General features: G+C 41.5%; 1 protein-coding gene and 1 long non-coding RNA gene across 7 annotated transcripts in view; both read right to left on the bottom strand.

Annotated features, from left to right (window-relative positions):
- Positions 1-15,358, bottom strand: part of fam131bb (family with sequence similarity 131 member Bb) — a 33,226-nt gene extending 17,868 nt beyond the window's left edge. For 4 of the 5 annotated variants that reach the window (XM_025005773.1, XM_025005775.1, XM_017415422.1 and 1 more), the window contains exons 1-2: positions 9,038-9,165; positions 8,447-8,737 (exon numbers count right to left, since the gene is read on the bottom strand). In XM_025005773.1, the coding sequence (XP_024861541.1) occupies positions 8,447-8,474 (28 nt within the window). In that variant the 5' untranslated portion in view covers positions 8,475-8,737; positions 9,038-9,165. Of the gene's footprint in view, positions 1-8,446; positions 8,738-9,037; positions 9,166-15,300 lie in introns of those variants that run through there. The other variant, XM_025005774.2, reaches the window with a different exon arrangement.
- A 12-nt stretch (positions 15,359-15,370) lies between these two features.
- Positions 15,371-19,707, bottom strand: LOC119617836. 2 transcript variants are annotated; one of them, XR_005234253.1, is made up of 3 exons: positions 19,489-19,707; positions 17,067-17,187; positions 15,371-15,412 (listed from the first exon to the last, which is right to left on the bottom strand). It is a non-coding gene; the product is annotated as an uncharacterized LOC119617836 (long non-coding RNA). The 2 variants fall into 2 exon arrangements; XR_005234254.1 differs by lacking the exon at positions 19,489-19,707 and adding an exon at positions 18,859-18,905.
- Positions 19,708-19,798: the final 91 nt, after the last annotated feature.

Raw genomic sequence — 19,798 nt, 5'->3', positions numbered from 1 at the left:
TTCAAAAGACTTTATTTGGGAATAAATATGTTTGGGTGTGCTTTTGTAGAATAAGTTTGATTTTGGGCATCATTCTACAAGTTCCCTGGCTTAAACAGACATTTTATCTCTTTAATATCAAACTGTTTTGTAAATATCTGTGTTTAAACTTAAATCTACTCTTAAATGATTCTGAACAATCTGCTGAAGATTTGTACTTTTCTGTTACAACCCTCAGAAAACAAAAAGTTATTGCAGTTTTTTTATGTCTTAACTGATGTTTCAAACATAATTTTATGATCTAATAAAATAATTGATACACTCTTGGTATCACTTCCCAACAAATTTAACTTTTGTTCCTTTGGAGCATGAATGTACTGTATGTTATACTGCATTATTAGGAGTAAATTGTTGTTTTTAGAGTCTAAATGTTTTAATGGCGCTCATGAACTCAATTTTTAAAGAGCAGATTGTGAAACAGTGGGCCCACCCTCATAGTGCTGAAACACATCAGGGCTTCCTGCTGTTGGAGGCAAAGGACACGTTTCTATTGAAGCGCTACTTTCACAATTAGAAACCAACTTTGTGTGACCTCGGAAAGATTATCCAGGCGTGTTTGATTGCTGGTTCTGTGGGCTGCGGTGCGGGTTAGATGCTTATTGGGCGATATTGGTTAGACAGAGAGATATATCATTTTCTGCCAGGGCGGAGGAAAGTGTCCCAGATTCCCTGCCCATGTGGGTTAAAAAAAATCTGCCCTGCAAACACAAACTATACCTAAATATGCACATCTGCACGCATGTGGCTGCCAGCAGCGTATACTGTAATACACAGGAACTCGCACCATACTCCCTCCTCTCTTCCTCTCTCAAGTTTTCACAACAGCTCTCCCCTCCGTCCTTCGGCCTCATTCAGCCAATTAGCAGATTAGCAGTCACCCTCGCCACACATGAATCACAACATGGCTCGAGAGCTGTCTGAACTGCGACGACTCAAACTGCGACTGAGAGGCCCTCCGGCCCTGATGAAGCAGTGAAAGTCAACCTTTATGCTTGCAGTGTGTTTGCTTCTGCTGTATCTACAAAAGATTCTCCAAAAACCAGCGAACTTGAGCCTTTCCTGTTTAAACAAACAGTGCTGTGACGAAGTATTCACTCCCTGCAGATTTCTTTCTGTTTCTTCTTTCTTTTGTCACACTTACACATCTCAAAGCAGCAAACCATATCAACCAAAGAAAGCCTGGGAAAATACAAAATGTAGTTTTCAAATGATGATTTCATTTATTAAAGGAAAAAAATCGATTTTAAACAAACCTGGGCTTAAGTGAAAACGTAATTGTGCCCTAACCCTGATAACCCGTTGTGTTGTTGTTGGCAGCAGCAACTGGAATAAAGCATTTGTGATCGCTGACAGTGAGTCTTTCACACGGCTGCCACGTTTCTGATCATCGTCCTGCAGTCTTTGTGGTGGTTTTAGTCTTGGAACTCCCCCATGAAGACCGTTTTTCTCCTTTGTCTCTTCTCTTATTGTTGAATCATGAACTCTGACCTCAACTGAGACAAGTGAGGCCCGCAGAACTTTAGATGTTGTTCTGGGTTCTTTTGTGACCTCCTGGAGGAGTCGCACATGAGCTCTTGGAGTAATTTTGGTCAGCCAGGCGCTGCTCTATCATTTCCCCATTTGTGGATAATGGCTCAATTTAAGTGATTCCTTGATTCTGTAGGTCTGGCAGGACTCAGGCCTGGGTGTGGCGAGTCAAATTAATCACAATGATTCATAATTTACCAAGAGAGGTGATTACTTTTTCCCATAGGGCCAGGTTGGTTTGGATAGCTTTTTATTCCCTTTAATAAATGAAATCATCATTAGAAAACATCATTTTGTATTTACTCTGCTTATCTTTGTCTGATATTAGCATTTGTTTGCTGAAACACTTAAGTGTGACAAAACAAAAAGCAAAAACAGAAGAAATCTGTTTCACAGCACTGTACTTGTAAAATGACCCACAACATTTTGTTTACATGTATTTTAGCGGTGATTAGTCAGAGCTGTTTATAGAGTATCTAAGAATATCTGGATTGCCCAGAATCTCAGTGGACTTTTTTAAAGCTACAGCATCTTTTGTGGTTCTGCAAAGGTGATGCTCTTAGGGTTCTCCACAGCACAGAAAAGTGAGCATTTCATTCTGCTCCTGAGAAGGCAGGCAGGCAGGATTCCTCCTCGAGGAAACAACAACGGAGCACATGACCACAGCTCTGAGCCAGCTTCCCCCCCCCCCCCNTGCGCTCCCTCCTCCCACGCACACACAGCAGTGCAGCACTGGATACCCCCCCTCCGGTCATAGGGGAGCCGGGCTCAGCTCAGGCGAGGAGAAGGAGCGAGGGAGGGCTGAGAAGCTGAGGAGGAGAGGGAAAAAAAAAAAAGAAGAAGAAGAAGATGGAGCAATGCGACTGTCTGTAACGAACAACTAAAGATGCGCAGCGCCTGCACTGTCAACTCCAGCTCCAGCTGTAGTGGGAAGCGTTTGAGCCTCATCAGACATTTTTTGCTCCAAGTGCCCCGCAGCAATAATGGCGAGGATCCAGGGGGCTTGGTGCTTGTTTACCGTGACAGCTGCAGCAAAGCTGGTTGCCACGATGGGAGCACCGGCTTGGATAGCAGCCCTCTTGCAGCGCCGCGTACAGATGCTGGCTTAGTGAGCCACGGAGTTCAAGAAAAACACAGATGAGGTCCAGAGCCCAGATGGTTAGGAGAGTTTGGTGGAGGAAACTGAGCTAGGAGTATCTCAAGACACACTGGTATGCACTTCATGTCGCTGGTTTCCCGATGAAGGATAAATGCAGTGCAGCAGAGATGTGTGCGCAGAGTGTGGTAATGGAAAACCTACAGCATGCAGCCTCCTGGCAGAGGGAGCTGCTGCCCTGAATCACGATGCTCATAAACATCCTACAGGCCTGCTCAATATCCAACAAATATTTACCTCTAAAATGGGGGAAATTATGACATCTAAGAGGGGTTCCAATGAGTGGAATAAAACTTGCAGGAAATGACTGACGTGCAGAAGAATTGGCTCTTTGATGCAAGAGATTTTTATCTGTTTGCTCTTTGATATTCGGCTGAGAACATGGCTTTTTTTTCTGCCAGCGCTGAAGAGTTTAATAGCTACGCAGATATTGCTGAGACCATCAGTGCTGCACGCATCTACAACTGTATAGAGATACACACACCACACCCCTCACTACACACAGATCAAATGGTAGAGATGAAATTTCTCCTTCACAGCATTATGTTTCAATTTCATAAGTCACTCTGTGGCTGAGTCACAGTGTTTACAGCAGGCCTGCCATCCCACACACACACAGGCATCTGACTTCTGATCTGAAGAATAACACAATGTGTGTATAGGTGTATGCTTTCATCCATTCCTTGCATAAAATTACATCTGATGAAAAGGTAAATATACCCAATAGGAGTTCACGTGCTGTTAGAGATAAGGGTCATCAGGTCTTGGCATGTTTCTGAGACCCAACATCACTGAGTCGTTCAGTTTGAGTTTGTTCCTGAACGCGACCTGGAAAGAAGCCCATCAATCAGTCGCCATCTTTGCCAGATTTGCCAGTTCACCGAGTGGTAAATGGCAATCGCTGCACATGGTGCTGACCGAGTGCGTCAGAAAGCATGTTGTAGCAGGGATATGTGTGTGTGTTTTAATTTAAGTCAGGGAATGCCTTTCTAAAATGCAGTAGCCAAAAAAAAAGAAAAGAAAAAAAACAGAGGGATGGCAGATACTGGTGAGGTAAACAGGGATGCTTTAGCCACATTCACACCCACACACACATAAATATATCAGCAAGTGGGCTGTCTCACGGGGGATGTAATGTGGAGGTCATTCGCTGGTTCATGCATAAAAACATAAGTACACAGGAGCAAACAAACACTCAAGACGAATATATTCAATGTTTTAAGAGACATAAACTGGATTTTTGTCTTTCAAATGTTCCATCTTCTGAAAAAACTTAGTGCGGGAAGTGTAACTGATTTAAATGATAACACTTTCATTCAAATCTGACCAAATAAAAGCATTCCTTAAAGGAGAGCATATCGCCCACCGCCTTTCATGCCAGAGTTTTAGTGTTTTTAATCAAATCCTGAAAACAACTTCATGATTACACACAACACTGTGAGATCTGGTGCGCTTTGTTAGCGCTTGCAGTGTGTGTTGGGAATGACTCTCAGCTACACCAAATTTTAGCTCAACATCTGTAAAACTGACTGACATGTAGCCATTTTTTGTGTTTGCCAAATTAAATTAGTTGCGGTGATTGTCTTGAATTGGTTTTACTCCCAACGTTAATCAATGTTTCTGAGAGTTTGATTAAAACACCTCCAGTGATTTACAACAGTTTTTGCTAACACAGACAAATGAACACACACAGGAAATTACGTCATTGCCGGCCGTCTAAAGGATAACATTAATTACGTGACTCCAAAAGTACTTGCAATCCTGTTGATCCAGATTTCAGGAGGAAGCCTTTGGCGTGTTTTCAACCACTAAACTGTTTATCTGTGAGAGAAGTTACGGATGAAAGATGTTCACAAACTCCTAAACTGTCACGTTGTCCCATATTCACACCCCACTGTTGCCCAAGCCACGGTGGTTCCAGTCACACTGCACACAATGCCCTAAATGAAACAGTAATTAATGTTTCAAGCAGTGCAGCCTGATAAGTCAGTGGAGAAAAATGCTTCTGATCTGCAGCTTTTAGCACAGTGATTAGTAATAGAATTAACGGCGCTGCATCCAGAAATGTGATCATCACAATGGCGCCGTAACAGCTTTACACTGGCACCGTGTTTGCCTGCAAGAATTTACTCAAACAAATGCAAAAATAATCCGTAGTCGTGCTGAGCCATGAAGGGAACATAGTAAATATTTTGATGAAGTAATAAGTTTAATAAAAATGTGCAACTCCAACTTCTCAAGGTCTCCCAACAGGTGAAGGATTGATGTAGTGTACCTCACCGACTGTTTTCACCTGACCCAGAGCCAGCGATGAGTGATGAATCCAGACAAGTTCTATTGCCTTTAATGATGCACAAAACACCAGTTAATAGGTACTATAACAAATCATTTTACTCAGTATTGTACAAACGTATGGAAAGCACATCATCCGCCTGGTTCAAAGTTCTAACTTGTAAATTATAGATTTTCTTTACATGACATTCTGTTTTATACTTCTTGTGTTTCCTTGCTAGTAAAATAACAAATTGCAGTGAAGTTTTTGTTAAACTCTACTAAAAACAATAGGCTCCTGCCAGATCTGAGTTAAAGCCTCTAACTCAAAGCAGCACACAGATATTGACTGAGTCTCACTTTTTCCACCCAAACTTCTGTGACTGAAAAATTGAGATTAGAATTTAAATTCTTCCTTCTAACATACAAACAACCAAGCTCCAGCTTATATTAAAGATCTTATTGTTCCATATTCCCCTAACAGAGCACTTTGCTCTCAGACTGCAGGTTTACTTGTGGTTCCTAGTGTTTCTAAAAGTAGAACAGGAGGCAGAGCTTTCAGTTATCAGACTTCAACATTCAGTTCTGTCCATGAGGCTGACACCCTGTCTACTTTAAGACTCTGCTTTAGGCTTTCCTTTTAGATAAATCCTATCATTAGGGTTAGCTTGGGTTTCCTGATCTATCCTTTAGTTCTGCAGCTATAGACTGAGACTGCTGGAGGACAAACTGACCACATTTCCTCTCTCTGCTGCTGTCTTTACTCTCTCTACTCTCCATGTTTGTATTTGCAATTAATGCTGCCATTTTTCTTTGTTTTTCTCTCTATAGAAACTACATTTGGACCACTTGCTGTTTGCGTGTGTCTCTTTCCTGTTCTCTTTACCCCTAGGCGGTTGAGGCAGATGGCTGCTTATCCTGAGCCTGGTTCTGGTGCAGGTTTATTCTTGTTAAAATGGAGTTGTTCCTTTCTACAGTTGCCAATGTGCTGCTCAGGATGGGGATTGCACCAAAGGGTTGATTTTGACCCAATCTGCTGGCTTCCTTAGATAGATAACTTTTACTAATTCCCATTTCATAATGTACTCTATGTGACTTTATTGGATAATAAATGAATTGATTTACTTTTGTTGCCAAGTGTCCTAAAATGACTTTTTTTGTAAACTGGCGCTATATAAAATAAACTTAATTGAATTGACTGGTGAACAAAGAACGTCTTACGGGGCATCCCAGGACACTGGCATTATGACAGATCATTTGGTCCTTGTTAGGTATTGGATGGGGTCTTTGTGGACTGGGCTCGGTTCCCAGAGATGCCACTAGATCTTGTTGTACCGGTAACTGAAGAGCTTAGAGGTCAGATGAACACCTTTAAGTCTTTGTTATGTTTTCCCTAAGGGTTTTTTAAGGACCCACTGCTGTCCTGTCCTCTTACTATAGGAGAGTATTGTCACCTTGTGGTAGTGATTGCTTTGCATAAATCTTTATAGTAAAAAGTGTCAAAGTAACGCCCACATGAATGTCAGGAAGCTGTTTTTTCCAGTTAAATATTGTGTTGAAGGAAGATGAGCAGATTTACTTGCTTTACCTGTGAAAGGTCACAATGTTATGGCTTACTGGTGTATGTCCACACTATTATTGCCTGCTTGTACATCTAATCTGATACGGGTTGCGTATTGATCCGAATTTCTTATCAAATGACCATATACAACATCTTCCTGCAGTATACTACGCAGTATAACATATCAACCCTCCTGGGCCCGTACGTTTGAGGAGAGTCAGGAAGGACAGACAAGACCTATGTGTGATATCAGAGCCTGACTGTGAAGAGCACTCCACGATTTGATGGATCTGAGAGGGGTAGTGTTACCAGAGGACCGGCCAATAATCGGGACTATACTCAGTACAGAGACGGGCCCGGTCCACTCCTGTTGATCTCTGTTTGGCAGCCAGGACTGCAGTTGAGAAGACCGATCAATAGCGCACACTAAAGCTATTCTCACTCAGGATAAACACAACCACGCCTCGAAACTGGCGGCTCCACTGCCTGAATCTTCTGCTTCACAAAGGAATCAAAGCACGTATTGGACAGTTTTGGTGTTTGTTTACTTCCTCGTGTGATAGGGATTAGAACAACAAGCGAAAACTGAAGGGAAACCTCTTACGCCATTATGCAGCACTCACGCTCACATTCAGTTTAAGTCACTGGAAAATGTAGCCTCCTCTGTCTTGACCTGAATGTTGACAGAGGATCCCGGTGCCCCCTCCCCACCCTCCTCCTTCTGCTGTGCAATGAGTCACATAACGCTACCTGGATGGCCCGAGTCGCCGAGATGCTGTTTCTGCTGCTTCTGCTGTATTCGGCTCACACCTGGCTCCCTAACTGTGTCATGTAGTACTCTGCGTTTTCTGAACTTGCATGTTCGGGTTATTTTTGAAATCCTCTTAATCAAGAATTCACTTTTAGTTATTCAAAAAAAGGAAAGCAAAGGAAAGGGGTGGTGGCTCAAACAATCGCAGAGTCTATAACTGCAGTTCTGACATTCCCTGAAGGTGTTGCAGATGGATGCTGAACGCCTGTTTGCTTTGCTGTAAATATGTTTTAGAGTCTGGAGTGCGAAGTGGCGCATAAATATTAAGCATGAGAGGAGATCTCTGTTTATTTTACCTTTATAGGTGTGATTTATGATACACAGTTAGCTATGTGACGAACCTGCATGGATCTCGCTGATTGTTTACCTTAAACTGTATTCCCAAACAACGACTCGCGGTGTTTTCAACGGTGTAACTGTAACCCAGCATGACAACGACGGGTTAGTCCAGGACTGTCCTCACCTGAAAACTCACATCCACGCCACTCGCCTCCACCCCTCCCTTCTCCATCACCATCCCCCTTGTCTCCTCTCCTCCCTTTCCTGCCCGCCTGCACTGAGCTTCTTTCTTTTCTGCTCCATCTTCCCTATTATTTATGCAAACAACAACAAACTGTGCAAACGTTCCTGACAATGACATTTTCTATTTTTTCCCACCCCTCCAATTCTTCCTCGGAGCCATGCCTCTCTATAAATAAGCACTCTCGCAGCTTTTCCCGTCGCCTTTCCTCTGCTCTCCATCCCCCTGCCTCCTACTCACACGCATACACATATATACATTCGGCCAAACAGTATCATAAATCAAGGGATGAGAGGATGAGGGGGAGCAGGGAGATGGGGGATGCACCCTCACACACAGAAGCACATTTTAACACATATCGTCACTGACATCTCGCCTGCTTCATGCACAGCTTGCCAGAACAGAAAACACACCGACACATGCAAACCCCGTCCCTACGGTCTCTCGGTTGCTCCTGCAGGACCCCCTCTTCCCCTGTCCTCTCCCCCACTCCACCTCCCCCATCGCCCCCCCCCTCCCTCTCCATCCCGCAGTCAGAGAGAGAAGAAGAGCGGTGCTTACTCAGTCTCCTGGAGCCGATGCATCCCATGGTGTATTCACAAAGGCCCTGGACACAAGCGTGGAAGTGTTGCCCAGGCGCCGAGCATTCTCCTTCTTCCTCCCGCGACTCTCTCTTCCTCTCAGCGTCCTTTTTTTTTGTTTTGTTTTCTCCTCTGCTCTGCTGCGCTCTCCCTTCTCTTCTCTTTTCTCTCTCTTTTGCGCTTGCTCGATCCCTCTCTCCCTCACTCCTGCTGCTCCTCTCCGTCTCCAGTGCGGTGTCTTAGAAGAGATCCGGTTAGTAAGTCAGTATGCCTGGAGGAAGAGGAGGGGGGGAGAGAGAGAAAGAGAAAGAGAGAGAGAGAGAGAGAGAGAAAGAGAGAGGATAGAATAGGACTAAATAAAGATGCGAAGCAATGTCAAAAACGTTTAAAACACACCTGTCACGTTTGAACATGAGCATCACGTTCAGTTTGACATTTTGCAGGTTTTTGCCTTTCATCTGAACATTTTCAAGTCACAGAATCTGACAATTGTAATATGATGTGGTAATACGCAAAGCAGAAAGATATAAAAAAAAATAATGTAAATAGAGATTAAAAGAGTTAGACTGACTGGTGTGGGTTTCCACCGCTGAGATTAATAGCACAATGCTGAGAGACTGCCATTGTTGTGGATATCGCTGCACTGCTGTAATATTGTTGAGCTAAAATGGGGGATTCTCTCTCTGTCTCCCTCTCCTGTGTGCGTTCAGCCTGACAATGCACTGCAGCGACTTTGCACTCCACCCCCTCTCCCACTCAGCCTCCCTCCATCCCTCCCACCTCGTACACACACACACACACACACACACACATATATATATATATATATATATATATATATATATATATATATATATATATCACTCAAACACCTGCACAGATGCAGGCAAAGACCAGGACTGAGGATAAAAAAACCACCAAATAAAAGGATTTTCTTTGTTGGATCTCTTAACTTCTCAAACTGATCTTCCTCGGGTCGTCTCTGAACATATTTCCCACTTTCTGTTATCGCTCAGTTTCTTCATCTGTCTTCAGCCCAGCCACACCTAAGCCCTTTCACCTTTCTTCACCTGTTTTCACACCAAAACTTCTAATCAACCGCAGCCGAAAGGCGGGCAATAATGTATTTGCATGTGTGCGTTTGTGTGCCTGTCTGTTAGCAAAATATCTCATGAGCCAGCGGATGGATTTTTATGAAACTCCTAGAAAGCAATCATTGGATGCATATTTACAGCTGATGATCTGTTGAAGTCTATCTGATTCAAGATGGCAGCCACGGCTAATCAAACTTAGCTAACATAAAAATGCCAATACCTCAGTCAGTTTTACTTATATTGAGCTCAAATCTGGTGTAGTCATAGCTGAGACTGATCCCCAACACATCCTCTGAGTGCTAACATATCGTACAAGATTTCTGTTTAAAACTTTGCTGTTAATTGTTGAAGTTAACTCTGTCTGTCTGTTAGCAAAATATTTCATGAACCAGGGAACAGATCATAATGAAACCTTCAGAAAGTAGTCACTGGACATACGTCTACAGCTGATTATATTTTGGAGTCAAATTGATTCAAGATGGCCGCCAAAGCTACTTGACCTTAGCGAACATAAAAAAGGTTATACCAAAGTCAATTTTACAAACACTGAGCTCAATATTGGCGTGGTAGTAGCTGAAAGTCATCCCTAACTACTCCTCCAAGTACTGAACATAGAGCAAGACCGTGGCTTAAAATGATGGCACTAACTCTCGGAGTCAACCTTTTCTCTCTGTTAGCAAAATATCTCATGAACCAGATGACGCATTCCAATGAAACTGTCAGAAAGTAATCATTGCATGCTGATTATTCTTCGGAGTGAAACTGATTAAAGATGGCTGCCAAAGCTTTTGACCTTAGCGAACACAAAAATGGCCAGAACTCAGTCAATTTACAGATATTCAGCTAAAATTTGGTGTGGTAGTAGCTGAGGGTCATCGTCAACACATACTCAGAGAGCCCTCACGCAAAATGTTCTTTTTAAGACCTGACCAATAAGCATTACGCTAATGAATGTTCGACCTTTAATTCCTCGTCTTTTCCCAACCTTTTCTTATCCGCTCACAGTTTCGTCAGCCCCCCCTGCCCCTCTGTTTGCTGACTGCAAACTGATGCGAGCATTTTTCAGAGTATTTGCAGGCACAGTCTGGACCGCGAGGTTCCTTGTGTGTGTGAAGACTGAGAAGAGGTGGGGGTGGGGGGTGCACGTGTGGTCAGTTGACTTTACACTGGAAAAGACGAGGGCAGCGGAGGGGGGAGAAGAGAGAAGAGAGGGACAGATGGGAGGACGAGCAGAAGACGTGGGCAGATGGGAGAGAGGGGCTGATGGGAAGGAATGCAGAGAACAGTGGAGTCATGTGAGGAAGAGGTGTGGAGACGATCCTGCGTGACATAAATTAACACTCCAGAATGGACGGAGGCAACTGTCAGATAAGGAGAAAGGCACTCAGGGGACACAGATATGAAAATGAGACAAACGGGCATCGTTTTGATGCTGCACTAAACAGATTAAAGAGGGTGTGGGGAATGCCAGATGTAACAAATCATACATAATTCAGCCCCTCCATGCACTCTGGGTTTATATATACTTAGTTATAGTATTACTCACACTTTGATGTGCTGATTTTTTGAAAAGTACACTTTAGTGAGCCTTTTATGGAAGCAAAAACATCTTCTATGTCATGATTTCGAAATAACCATGTCAAAACTATGACTTAATATCTCATAACTATGGAATACTAAGTCATAATCCTGAGATACTAAGTCAAAATTTTGAAATGCTAATCAAAAAAATTTAGAAGATTTATATATCAGAGGGACAGAAATGGGCATCTATAGACATTGCTGCTGACAGTCTCGTCATTATTTTTAACATGTATCTTGCTCTCGAGCTCTGTTCCCCGTCCATCTGCCCATCGTTTTCAGTTGGTCGGTGCCTGGAAGTTTTCAGAAATAAACTCTCTCGTCTCACTGAACTGATGCAGTGAATGCGTCACAGCCTTGGTTATTATCGCCCGCCGCCGATGGTGAAAGGGCGATAATGCTTTGGCGCGCGTTTGAGTGTGTGAGTGTGTGTCTGTACTGTTAGCTAACTATCGTATGATGATCACTGATTCAGGACCTCATCAAACTTAAGCTCAATTTCTTTAAAAATGACTGAATTACGGACATTTTTTTTTGTGCTTCCTTGTTAACACAAAAACAATGTGCAGCATTCAGAGCACCAAATCCACCCAGTGATTACTTTCTGATAGTTTCATTAAAATCTTTTTATTGTAACAAACAATCAAACAGTTAATTCTAATAGCTAATGGCAAAGTTTAAAACACACCCAATCAGCTTTCATAGAATAAGTTGGGAATCATTTCAGCTACGACCACAAAAAACTTTAGCTAAGTATCTGTAAAAATTACTGAGCCATAGCCATTTTTGTGTTTGGCAAAATTGCTTTGCCATCTTGAATTGGGATGACTTCAGAACATAAGCTGTTGTAGATGTCGAGTCAGTGATTACTTTCTGCAAGTTTTATTAAAATCTGTTTAGTGATTCATGAGAATTTTTTTTTTTTTTTGCTGATGCTACAATCAAACACTCACAGACGTTGGAAGAAACATTATCGCTTTCACCTTCACCCTCAGCGGCGGGCGATAACAAAGATTTTAGTGTCAAAATTAGATTTTTTTAATTGATCAAAAAGCCTAGAACCTTGGGGGGAGGAGCTAATTTAGAAGACGTAAATCTGGTTTACAAACATAACGTCTCCACTGAGCGAACGCAAACTAAGCTTCAGTTTCTTCATAATTCTGCCGACAAAACCACAGCGATGGACCAGACGCTCTGAAAACATCCCCCCACCGAGGAGCTAATGGAGAAATAATGGCAGTAATGGTCTTGTCACACACACACACGCTTAACAAACAGTCCATGTGTGACAACATGATGATTTATGATACGGACTGCCAATGTGAGACAAGGTCAAATACAGAGGGAAGAGATTCTTGACACTAATCTCACTCTTGATGCATCGACGGATCACAAAGACGGCTGCCTCTCACTGTCTTTGTCATCTTCCAAATGCTTGCGCACACTCACACACACACAGTCAAAAAAAAAGCCATTTCAGTGGCATAAAATCACCCTTCAGCACATGACACAGACAACTTCTATCATGTTCCTGTCTGCACGTCTCTTGTTTTCTTATCGGAGGTGGTGATGCTGTACTGAATTAAGATGCAGCAGCTACTGTTCAATATTATCTTGGGGACCCACACAACATAATTCTTGTAATCAGTGACTTTTCTTGTACCTGTCACTATCTCTGTATCTGCTCCCGGCTGCTGTGTATGTTGCAGCTCAAGGATAATGAACAACAGCGTCAGCGCTGTCTCACTCAGGCACTTTAAAGATGTTCTGGCTGATGAATCGATTTAAAAGTATTTCAAAGAATAATCTGAAAAAATAACAACATACACTCTGTACTGAATTCTTCTAATAGAAGTATTTTTTTTTCCTTTACTTGGTTTCAAAAGAGACAAAACAGAGGCAGTTTCTTCTTTTGTCTGTTCCCTTTTTCAGGGCTCTCCACAGCGAGTCCTCCTCCTCCACCTAAATCTGTCTTCTGCGTCCTCTGTCCTCACTCCAACTACCTCCATGTCCTCTCTAACTGCATCAATAATAGATCTCCTGTTTGTCTTTTACCTGGCAGCTGCATCTCTAACATCCTTCTACCAATATACCTACTATCCCTCCTCTGCACATGTCCAAACCATCTCAGTCTGGCCTCTCTAACTGTATCTCCCAGACAGAGGCAGTAAAGGCTGTAAAAGTAAATGGTACAAATGAGAACCAGCTGGAGGAGCATTTTGCAGCTAATTCGGTTATTTGACAACAGGTCAGCAAGAGGACTGGACATAAAAAGAGCATTCTAAAGAGGCTGGGCAGAGGTTCTCTCTGATGATATGGGGGTGCATTCATGCCTCTAGCACAGGCCGCTCACACATCTGAAAAGTATGTGCTGCAAAGGTTTTTAAAACAACATATGCTCCCATTTAGATTACGTCTTTTTCATGGAAGGCCTTGCTTAATTTAGCAGCATTACAGCAGCATGGCTTAGTAAGTAGTTCAGATATCTCACCAACTGAAAACATTTGATTAATTGAAAGATCCAGCAAAGACCCAAAACTGATGAGCAGCTAGAATCCTCCATCAGACCAGAATGGGACAACATTCTCCTCCAAAACCTCCAGCAGCTGCTCTCCTAAGTTCCTAGATGTTTACAGACTGATGTTATGAAGAGATCCTTCACAGTGATAAACATCGCTCTGTCCCAACTTTTTTGAGGCGTGTTGCTGCCATCAAATTTAAAATGATCCTACCTTCCCTAAAAACAATGTAATTTCTTAATTTAAACATTTGACATGTTTACTATGTTCCACTGTGAATAAAATATGGATTTATGAGCTTTGCAGATCATTGCATTCTGTTTTAATTCACATTTTACAAAAAAAAGTTTCAACTTTTTCTGAATTGGGGATGTAATAAACGTGAAGTAAAATTAGGAGAAAAAGAGAAATAACAATAATTAAGGTTGGGAGAGGAGATTTTTGTCACGTTTGTGTTTTTATGGAGAAGATGTCAGTGGAAACACGGGAGAGGTGTAAATGTTTCTCAGAGAAGAGGTGTTCTCTTTGTGCTGAGGTTGGTTGGAACCACAGTTGATGCATATTATGAGCTGCATATTTACAGTTGCTGTGTTATATTCTCCATCACATTTCCAAGTTATTTATATTTGTCTGTAAGTGGTATGGCCGCAGATATGTATGTTTTCATCCACTGCAGTCACACATGGCAAAAACCCTGCAAACAAGGAGTTCCCAACTGTCGTCTATTATTTAGGATTCTCTTTCCTCCTCTCCTGCAATTACCCCACATTCTCTCACGCTCTGTAGCCCTCCCAGTCTAGACCACCACCACCACTAATGCTGCGGGATTCATCCTCAGAGATGCTTCTGTATCCAGGTTGTTCCTAATGTGTCCTTTCTCCCCAACAAGGCTTTCAGTCTGTCTTTTTTTTTTTTTAGGTGTCATGCCAAAATCAATAGGTTTCCACTTTCTAGCTGATGCTTGATTTGCTTTCTGTCAGAGGACGTGGGGGGGAATCTTCCCCCGGAGGGATTTCAGTCTGGCTGCGTGAAGCACAGTAATAAGTATGAGCCTGACACCTGCTGGGGGGATCAGGACTCTGCTGTCTGACATGTGGCTTCAAGTCGAAGCAAAAAGGGCAGGAAATGGACTTTTGCGTCTGGATTCAATACTGTGCAGCTTTACTTTATGCTCGAAGTCTATCTGTAACTTCTCAAAATTCTTCATCTACCACCACTTGAGTAAATCCACAATTAGTCTAATCTCAGAGAAAAAAAAAGTGAATTGAAAAGAAGAACGGCCAAAAGATTCCTCGAAGAGATGCATATTACCCGTCGCATTTTATGACCGTTCTGAACTGAGATCATCTTATGTTGAGGGATGACAGAGTCATACCAATATCTGTAAAATTGACTGAGTTGTAGAAATTTGGGGTTTTGTTTTAAATCAGCAGCCATCTTAAACTGGGTTCAGTCCAAAGGTTAATCAGTTGTAGATGGTGAAGTGGTTAGAGCTGTCGGCTCACAGCAAAAAGGTCACAGGATCGCCTCCTGCCTGGGCCCTTTCTGTGTGGAGTTTACATGTTCTCCCCGTGCACATACAGGTTTCCTCCCACAGACTAAAATCATGCACGTTAGGTAAATAATAAACTTTAAATCACCTCTATGGTTGTTTGTCTCTATATGTCCCTGTGATGGACTGGTAACCTGTCCAGGGTGTCCCCCGCCTCTCGCACAGTGATGGCTGGAGACAGACACCAGCTCCCCATGACCCTGCATGAAAAAGCAGGTAAAGAAAATAAATGGATGGATGGTTCATGAAATATTTTTAAACACACACAAGCAAAAATAGTAGTGTCCGCCTTTGCCTTTTGGCGTCAGGCGATAATTAGTTCCAGAATCTATCATCCTAAAGTAATATTCATCCCAAAACTGAACTGGAGAACATTAACTTTTAGTGAAGCAGTTAAATCTTTTATAAGCATTATACAAGTTTTCTCCAACCCTTTTGCTTCATTTGTTTAGCAGATTTTTCCAGTAATTTATTTAATAACAGGTGGATGAAACTGGCCGAAATATTGATATTTCTGTCGCTATTTTAAAGTGGTTTAGCAGATTGTTACTCATTTCAAATTGTTTAGCAGCAGTGATTTGTTTACTTCTTAATATTTGACCAATTTCATCTCATTGAAAATTTATTAGGATTAAAGGAGGGTTAAATAGCCAATATTGCTGAAGTGGCACTATAAATGGAAATAAAAAATGAAAATGAACCCCCCAAAAAACCAAAAGAAGGCAAAGACTTGTTTGTTTTATTATTGTTGTTGTTTTTTTACATTTTCAGCAAAAAAAACAACTGCTTGTCAAAATGAGAAATACTGATCCACTAAGACAAAACTAACAGTAGTGTAAAATGAAGATCAATTCCAGATAGATTAATGACAATTATCTGTGTGATAACCAAATATTAATCATATTTTTATGATATTCACCAAGTACCTGACAGCAGTGAGTACAAATACCTCAGATCAGAGGTAATGATGATGCATTAATGAGTACATAGGTTTAATGTCCTAACTTACAGTAATAAAGTTCATTTTAACAGTTTTATACACTTCCACATCAATTCCTTATCATGTTACAGATCATAAAATACAATCCATTCATTTTCTTTACCTCCTTTCAGTGTCGTAGGGTCATAAAATACATGATAATTATTAATTATGCTGCATTTATTTCTGTTTATCTCAACCTGCAATGTCACACGTTTCTAACTAACAGCTACAGAAAACATTGTTGGTTCTAACGTAACAAAAAGGAAACATTCAGACATCTGATTCTTCTTTTTCTGGGTCTAAATGTTTTCTAGGTCATCACATAAGGTTTATACAACTTTTCACTGTCTGCTGTTTAGAAGTAAAAAGAGCCTGGAACAAAGTTTGTCAATTTATGGAGTGCTTTTTTTTGCAATATTTGGTAAACACTTCAAAAAAATAATCTGGTTTTAGTTTTAAATGGTCTATTGACATTTTTTGAAAAATATATTTTACTTTGCCCAGTTTTGCTTTAATGAAAAAAAAAAATTTACCCTTAGAGAAAAAAGAAAGCATTTAAGAAAAGTGAATTAAAATCATTAACTTGTTAGCAATTAGGACTGAGGAGGTAGATGTAATTAATGAGTCTTGGGAAGAGAAAATAGCAAAAAAAAAATGGTTTAGAAAAAAAAGTGCACCATAAGCAACAAACATGGAGATGAAAAAAGGGAAGTGATGAAAAAAAATGCTGCATTACAGAGAAAAGGAGAGAATTTTAGCACATTAGCGAGAGCGGGAGGGAGGAGGTGTTCATTCCAAGGTCTGGCTGAATTCCAGGCTGTCTGGGTCTGATTCTGATGGCCTCCAATCCTTTTTTTCTTTTTTTTTCTTACCTTTACTGAACCTCATAGCTGCCTTCCTTCCTGCCTGATCCAATAATCAGTCACCCAGCACCTTGGAGCACTTTTAAGGCTTGGTAATGCAAACATGACAAGGTGTGCTGACTCCTCTTATCTGTCAAACAGAAGACAAACGTATGAAGGGGAAGAAGTCAAGAACAACAGACATAAACCAATTCTTCGCCGTCAGCGGGTTGAGAGGCTGCAGAAAAGACAGGGGGGCTGTTCGCTCGCGGCTGCAGAGCTGCTGTGGAATGCTTGGAGTGGAAATGGAAACAGCGAGAGACTGGAAAACATTCCTTTATGGGACAATAGGCTATCAAAGACCCCAGCGAACCACTCCCTGCGGCTCACAGACATGACCCGGGCAGCGACAGGTTACAGAACAGCTGCTGCAGAGGTTTGCACATCGTGTGTCAGAGCAGAGCGCAGAGAGCCCGCCTGATGTTTCACAACCTGAGCGAAGGACAGCTCCGCCGTGTCTCAACACGAATCCTGGGAGATGTGAAGCGAGTCGGCTGCAAACATTCCCTCTCAAATATTTAGCCTTATATTTAACTTTTACCCATATAAAAAAGGTTTTCTGGTTGGATTGAGGTAGTTGCAGCAGCTCCTCTAAGTGGTTCTCTTATCTTATGTGCTTGAAACAAGACAGATAAAACAACAAATAATGATTCTTTAAAAATAAATGGTAAATGGACTGTACTAATATAGAACCTTTCTCGCCAACCAGGCTTCTCAAAGTGCTTTACAACCCAATCCACACATCACTCTACTACATCTCCATAAAGCTAATCTGAATAAGTCATTCTATGGAGACTAATCAGTTCATTCATACGCTGATGGAGCACATCAGAGGCAGCGAGGGGTTCATTGTCTCACCCTGGGACATTTTGACATGTAGCATCCTGGTGGAATCAAACCTCCAACTCTGTCATTGGAGGATGACAGCTGTAACCACTGAGCCACAGCCGGCCCAATACCTGCTTCTCTTTTGTCTGCCAGATCGATCAATAATTAATGTTATACTAATAATATCTTAGATCAAGAGCCAAGTGTTCCTTAAAGGAACACGTCGCTCACCACCTTTCAGACTAAAGTTTTAGACTAAAATCATCTTATGTTGAGAAATGACAGAGCTGGAAACATTTTGGTCAGACACTGAAAATATTGTTATGTGTAATCGAATGCAATATCACGTTCAAGGTATGTGTTACGGTTCACTCTCGGCCACTACCACTTCAAATTTTAGCTCCATATCTGTAAAACCGACTTAGTTACAGTCATTTTTGTGTTGGCTAATGCTGATTAGCTTTGGCAGCCATCTTGAATTGGACTGACTCCAAAAGTGAATGTGTTGTAGAGGCACATCAAGTGATTCATTTCTAAAAGTTTCATTAAAATTCGTCTTGTGGTTCATGTGATATTAACAAGTTTGTATTTCTATCCATGTATTAACTTGCGTTCATTTCTGCAGCTTAAGCCTGACTCTTACTCCAAACCTAACTATTAACCAGTATATACCTAACCCTAAACTAAACTCAATTCACACCCTAACCCAAAAATGGCATTCCACCATATTAGAACCAGGCTTTGGTCCCCAAAAGGACTAGTAGTCCTGACAAGATAGGTGTGTATACCAGAAAAGGTTCTTATAACCAGGTACACACAAAAGCAAAAACTTTATCTTCCACCTTTGCCTTTTGGTGATGGGGGTATAATAATAATAATAATAATAATAATAATAATAATAAAACAGGCTAGGTTACGTCCTGAAAACACTTACTTTGGTTTGATGAAAACTAAAACCTTTTTAAATTCACTTCATCTTCCTGTAAGACAAAAAATAGAAGCTCGTGTTTAGATCTAAGAAGCTTGAACCATCAGCAACAAATTACTGACAGTGTTTCGTTATTTTTAATCTGCTATACATTTCATCCCCAAAAAGCAGAACAAAGTATTATGAAAGTGGCACTGACTGTAGTTCTATTTAAGCTTGACTTCTGGCCCTAGATCTCTATGTTGTTGGCAACTTTATTGCAAAAAAAAGTGACTTTTTGAATGTTAGGATTACTAATATAAAATAATGACCACAGTGACACCTTGTTTCTGTCACTGAGCAACAATAACTACAGCAAAACATGTGATATGACGCAAAGGTGTTGCTCACAAGGATGTGAGGCATGTGTGTGTGAGTGACACATGAAGTGACGCTTTGACAATGTGGCTGAGTTACAGGATGGGAGGTGTCATATGGGCTGAAGGTAGCCACATCCTCACCGAGAGGAGGAAAAAAAAAACGAAGCACGTAAGGAAGTATTTGAGTAGCAGCGCACTTAGCATCAGACGCACAAGGTTTGGTCTTTTTTTAAGTAACCAAAAGCATGTTCCACAATCCAGCTGGGGTGGAACGTACCTCTTTTGTTTAAATCCCTGACCACTTTCTGAGCCTGCATCTAATCAAGCCCCATTATCTCTCCCCCTCTCTGGCTCCCTCGTTGTTCCCCCAGCCTGACCTTACATGGAGAGGCAACAGGAGTTGATGTCACCGAATGAAGAATGCTGCAGGAATGCTGCAGGAGAGAGAGAAAGAGAGAGGGGGGAGGTATATCTGGACCATTTATGAACATATATATATATATATATATATATATATATATATATATATATATATACAGAAAACAAGGAGAGAGGGAGATTGGTGCTGTTTACACAGAAATACACAA

The sequence above is a fragment of the Kryptolebias marmoratus genome, linkage group LG16 (genome assembly GCF_001649575.2).
Source record: "Kryptolebias marmoratus isolate JLee-2015 linkage group LG16, ASM164957v2, whole genome shotgun sequence".
Lineage (NCBI taxonomy): Eukaryota > Metazoa > Chordata > Actinopteri > Cyprinodontiformes > Rivulidae > Kryptolebias > Kryptolebias marmoratus.
This window is presented reverse-complemented; position numbering and strand designations above follow the sequence as displayed.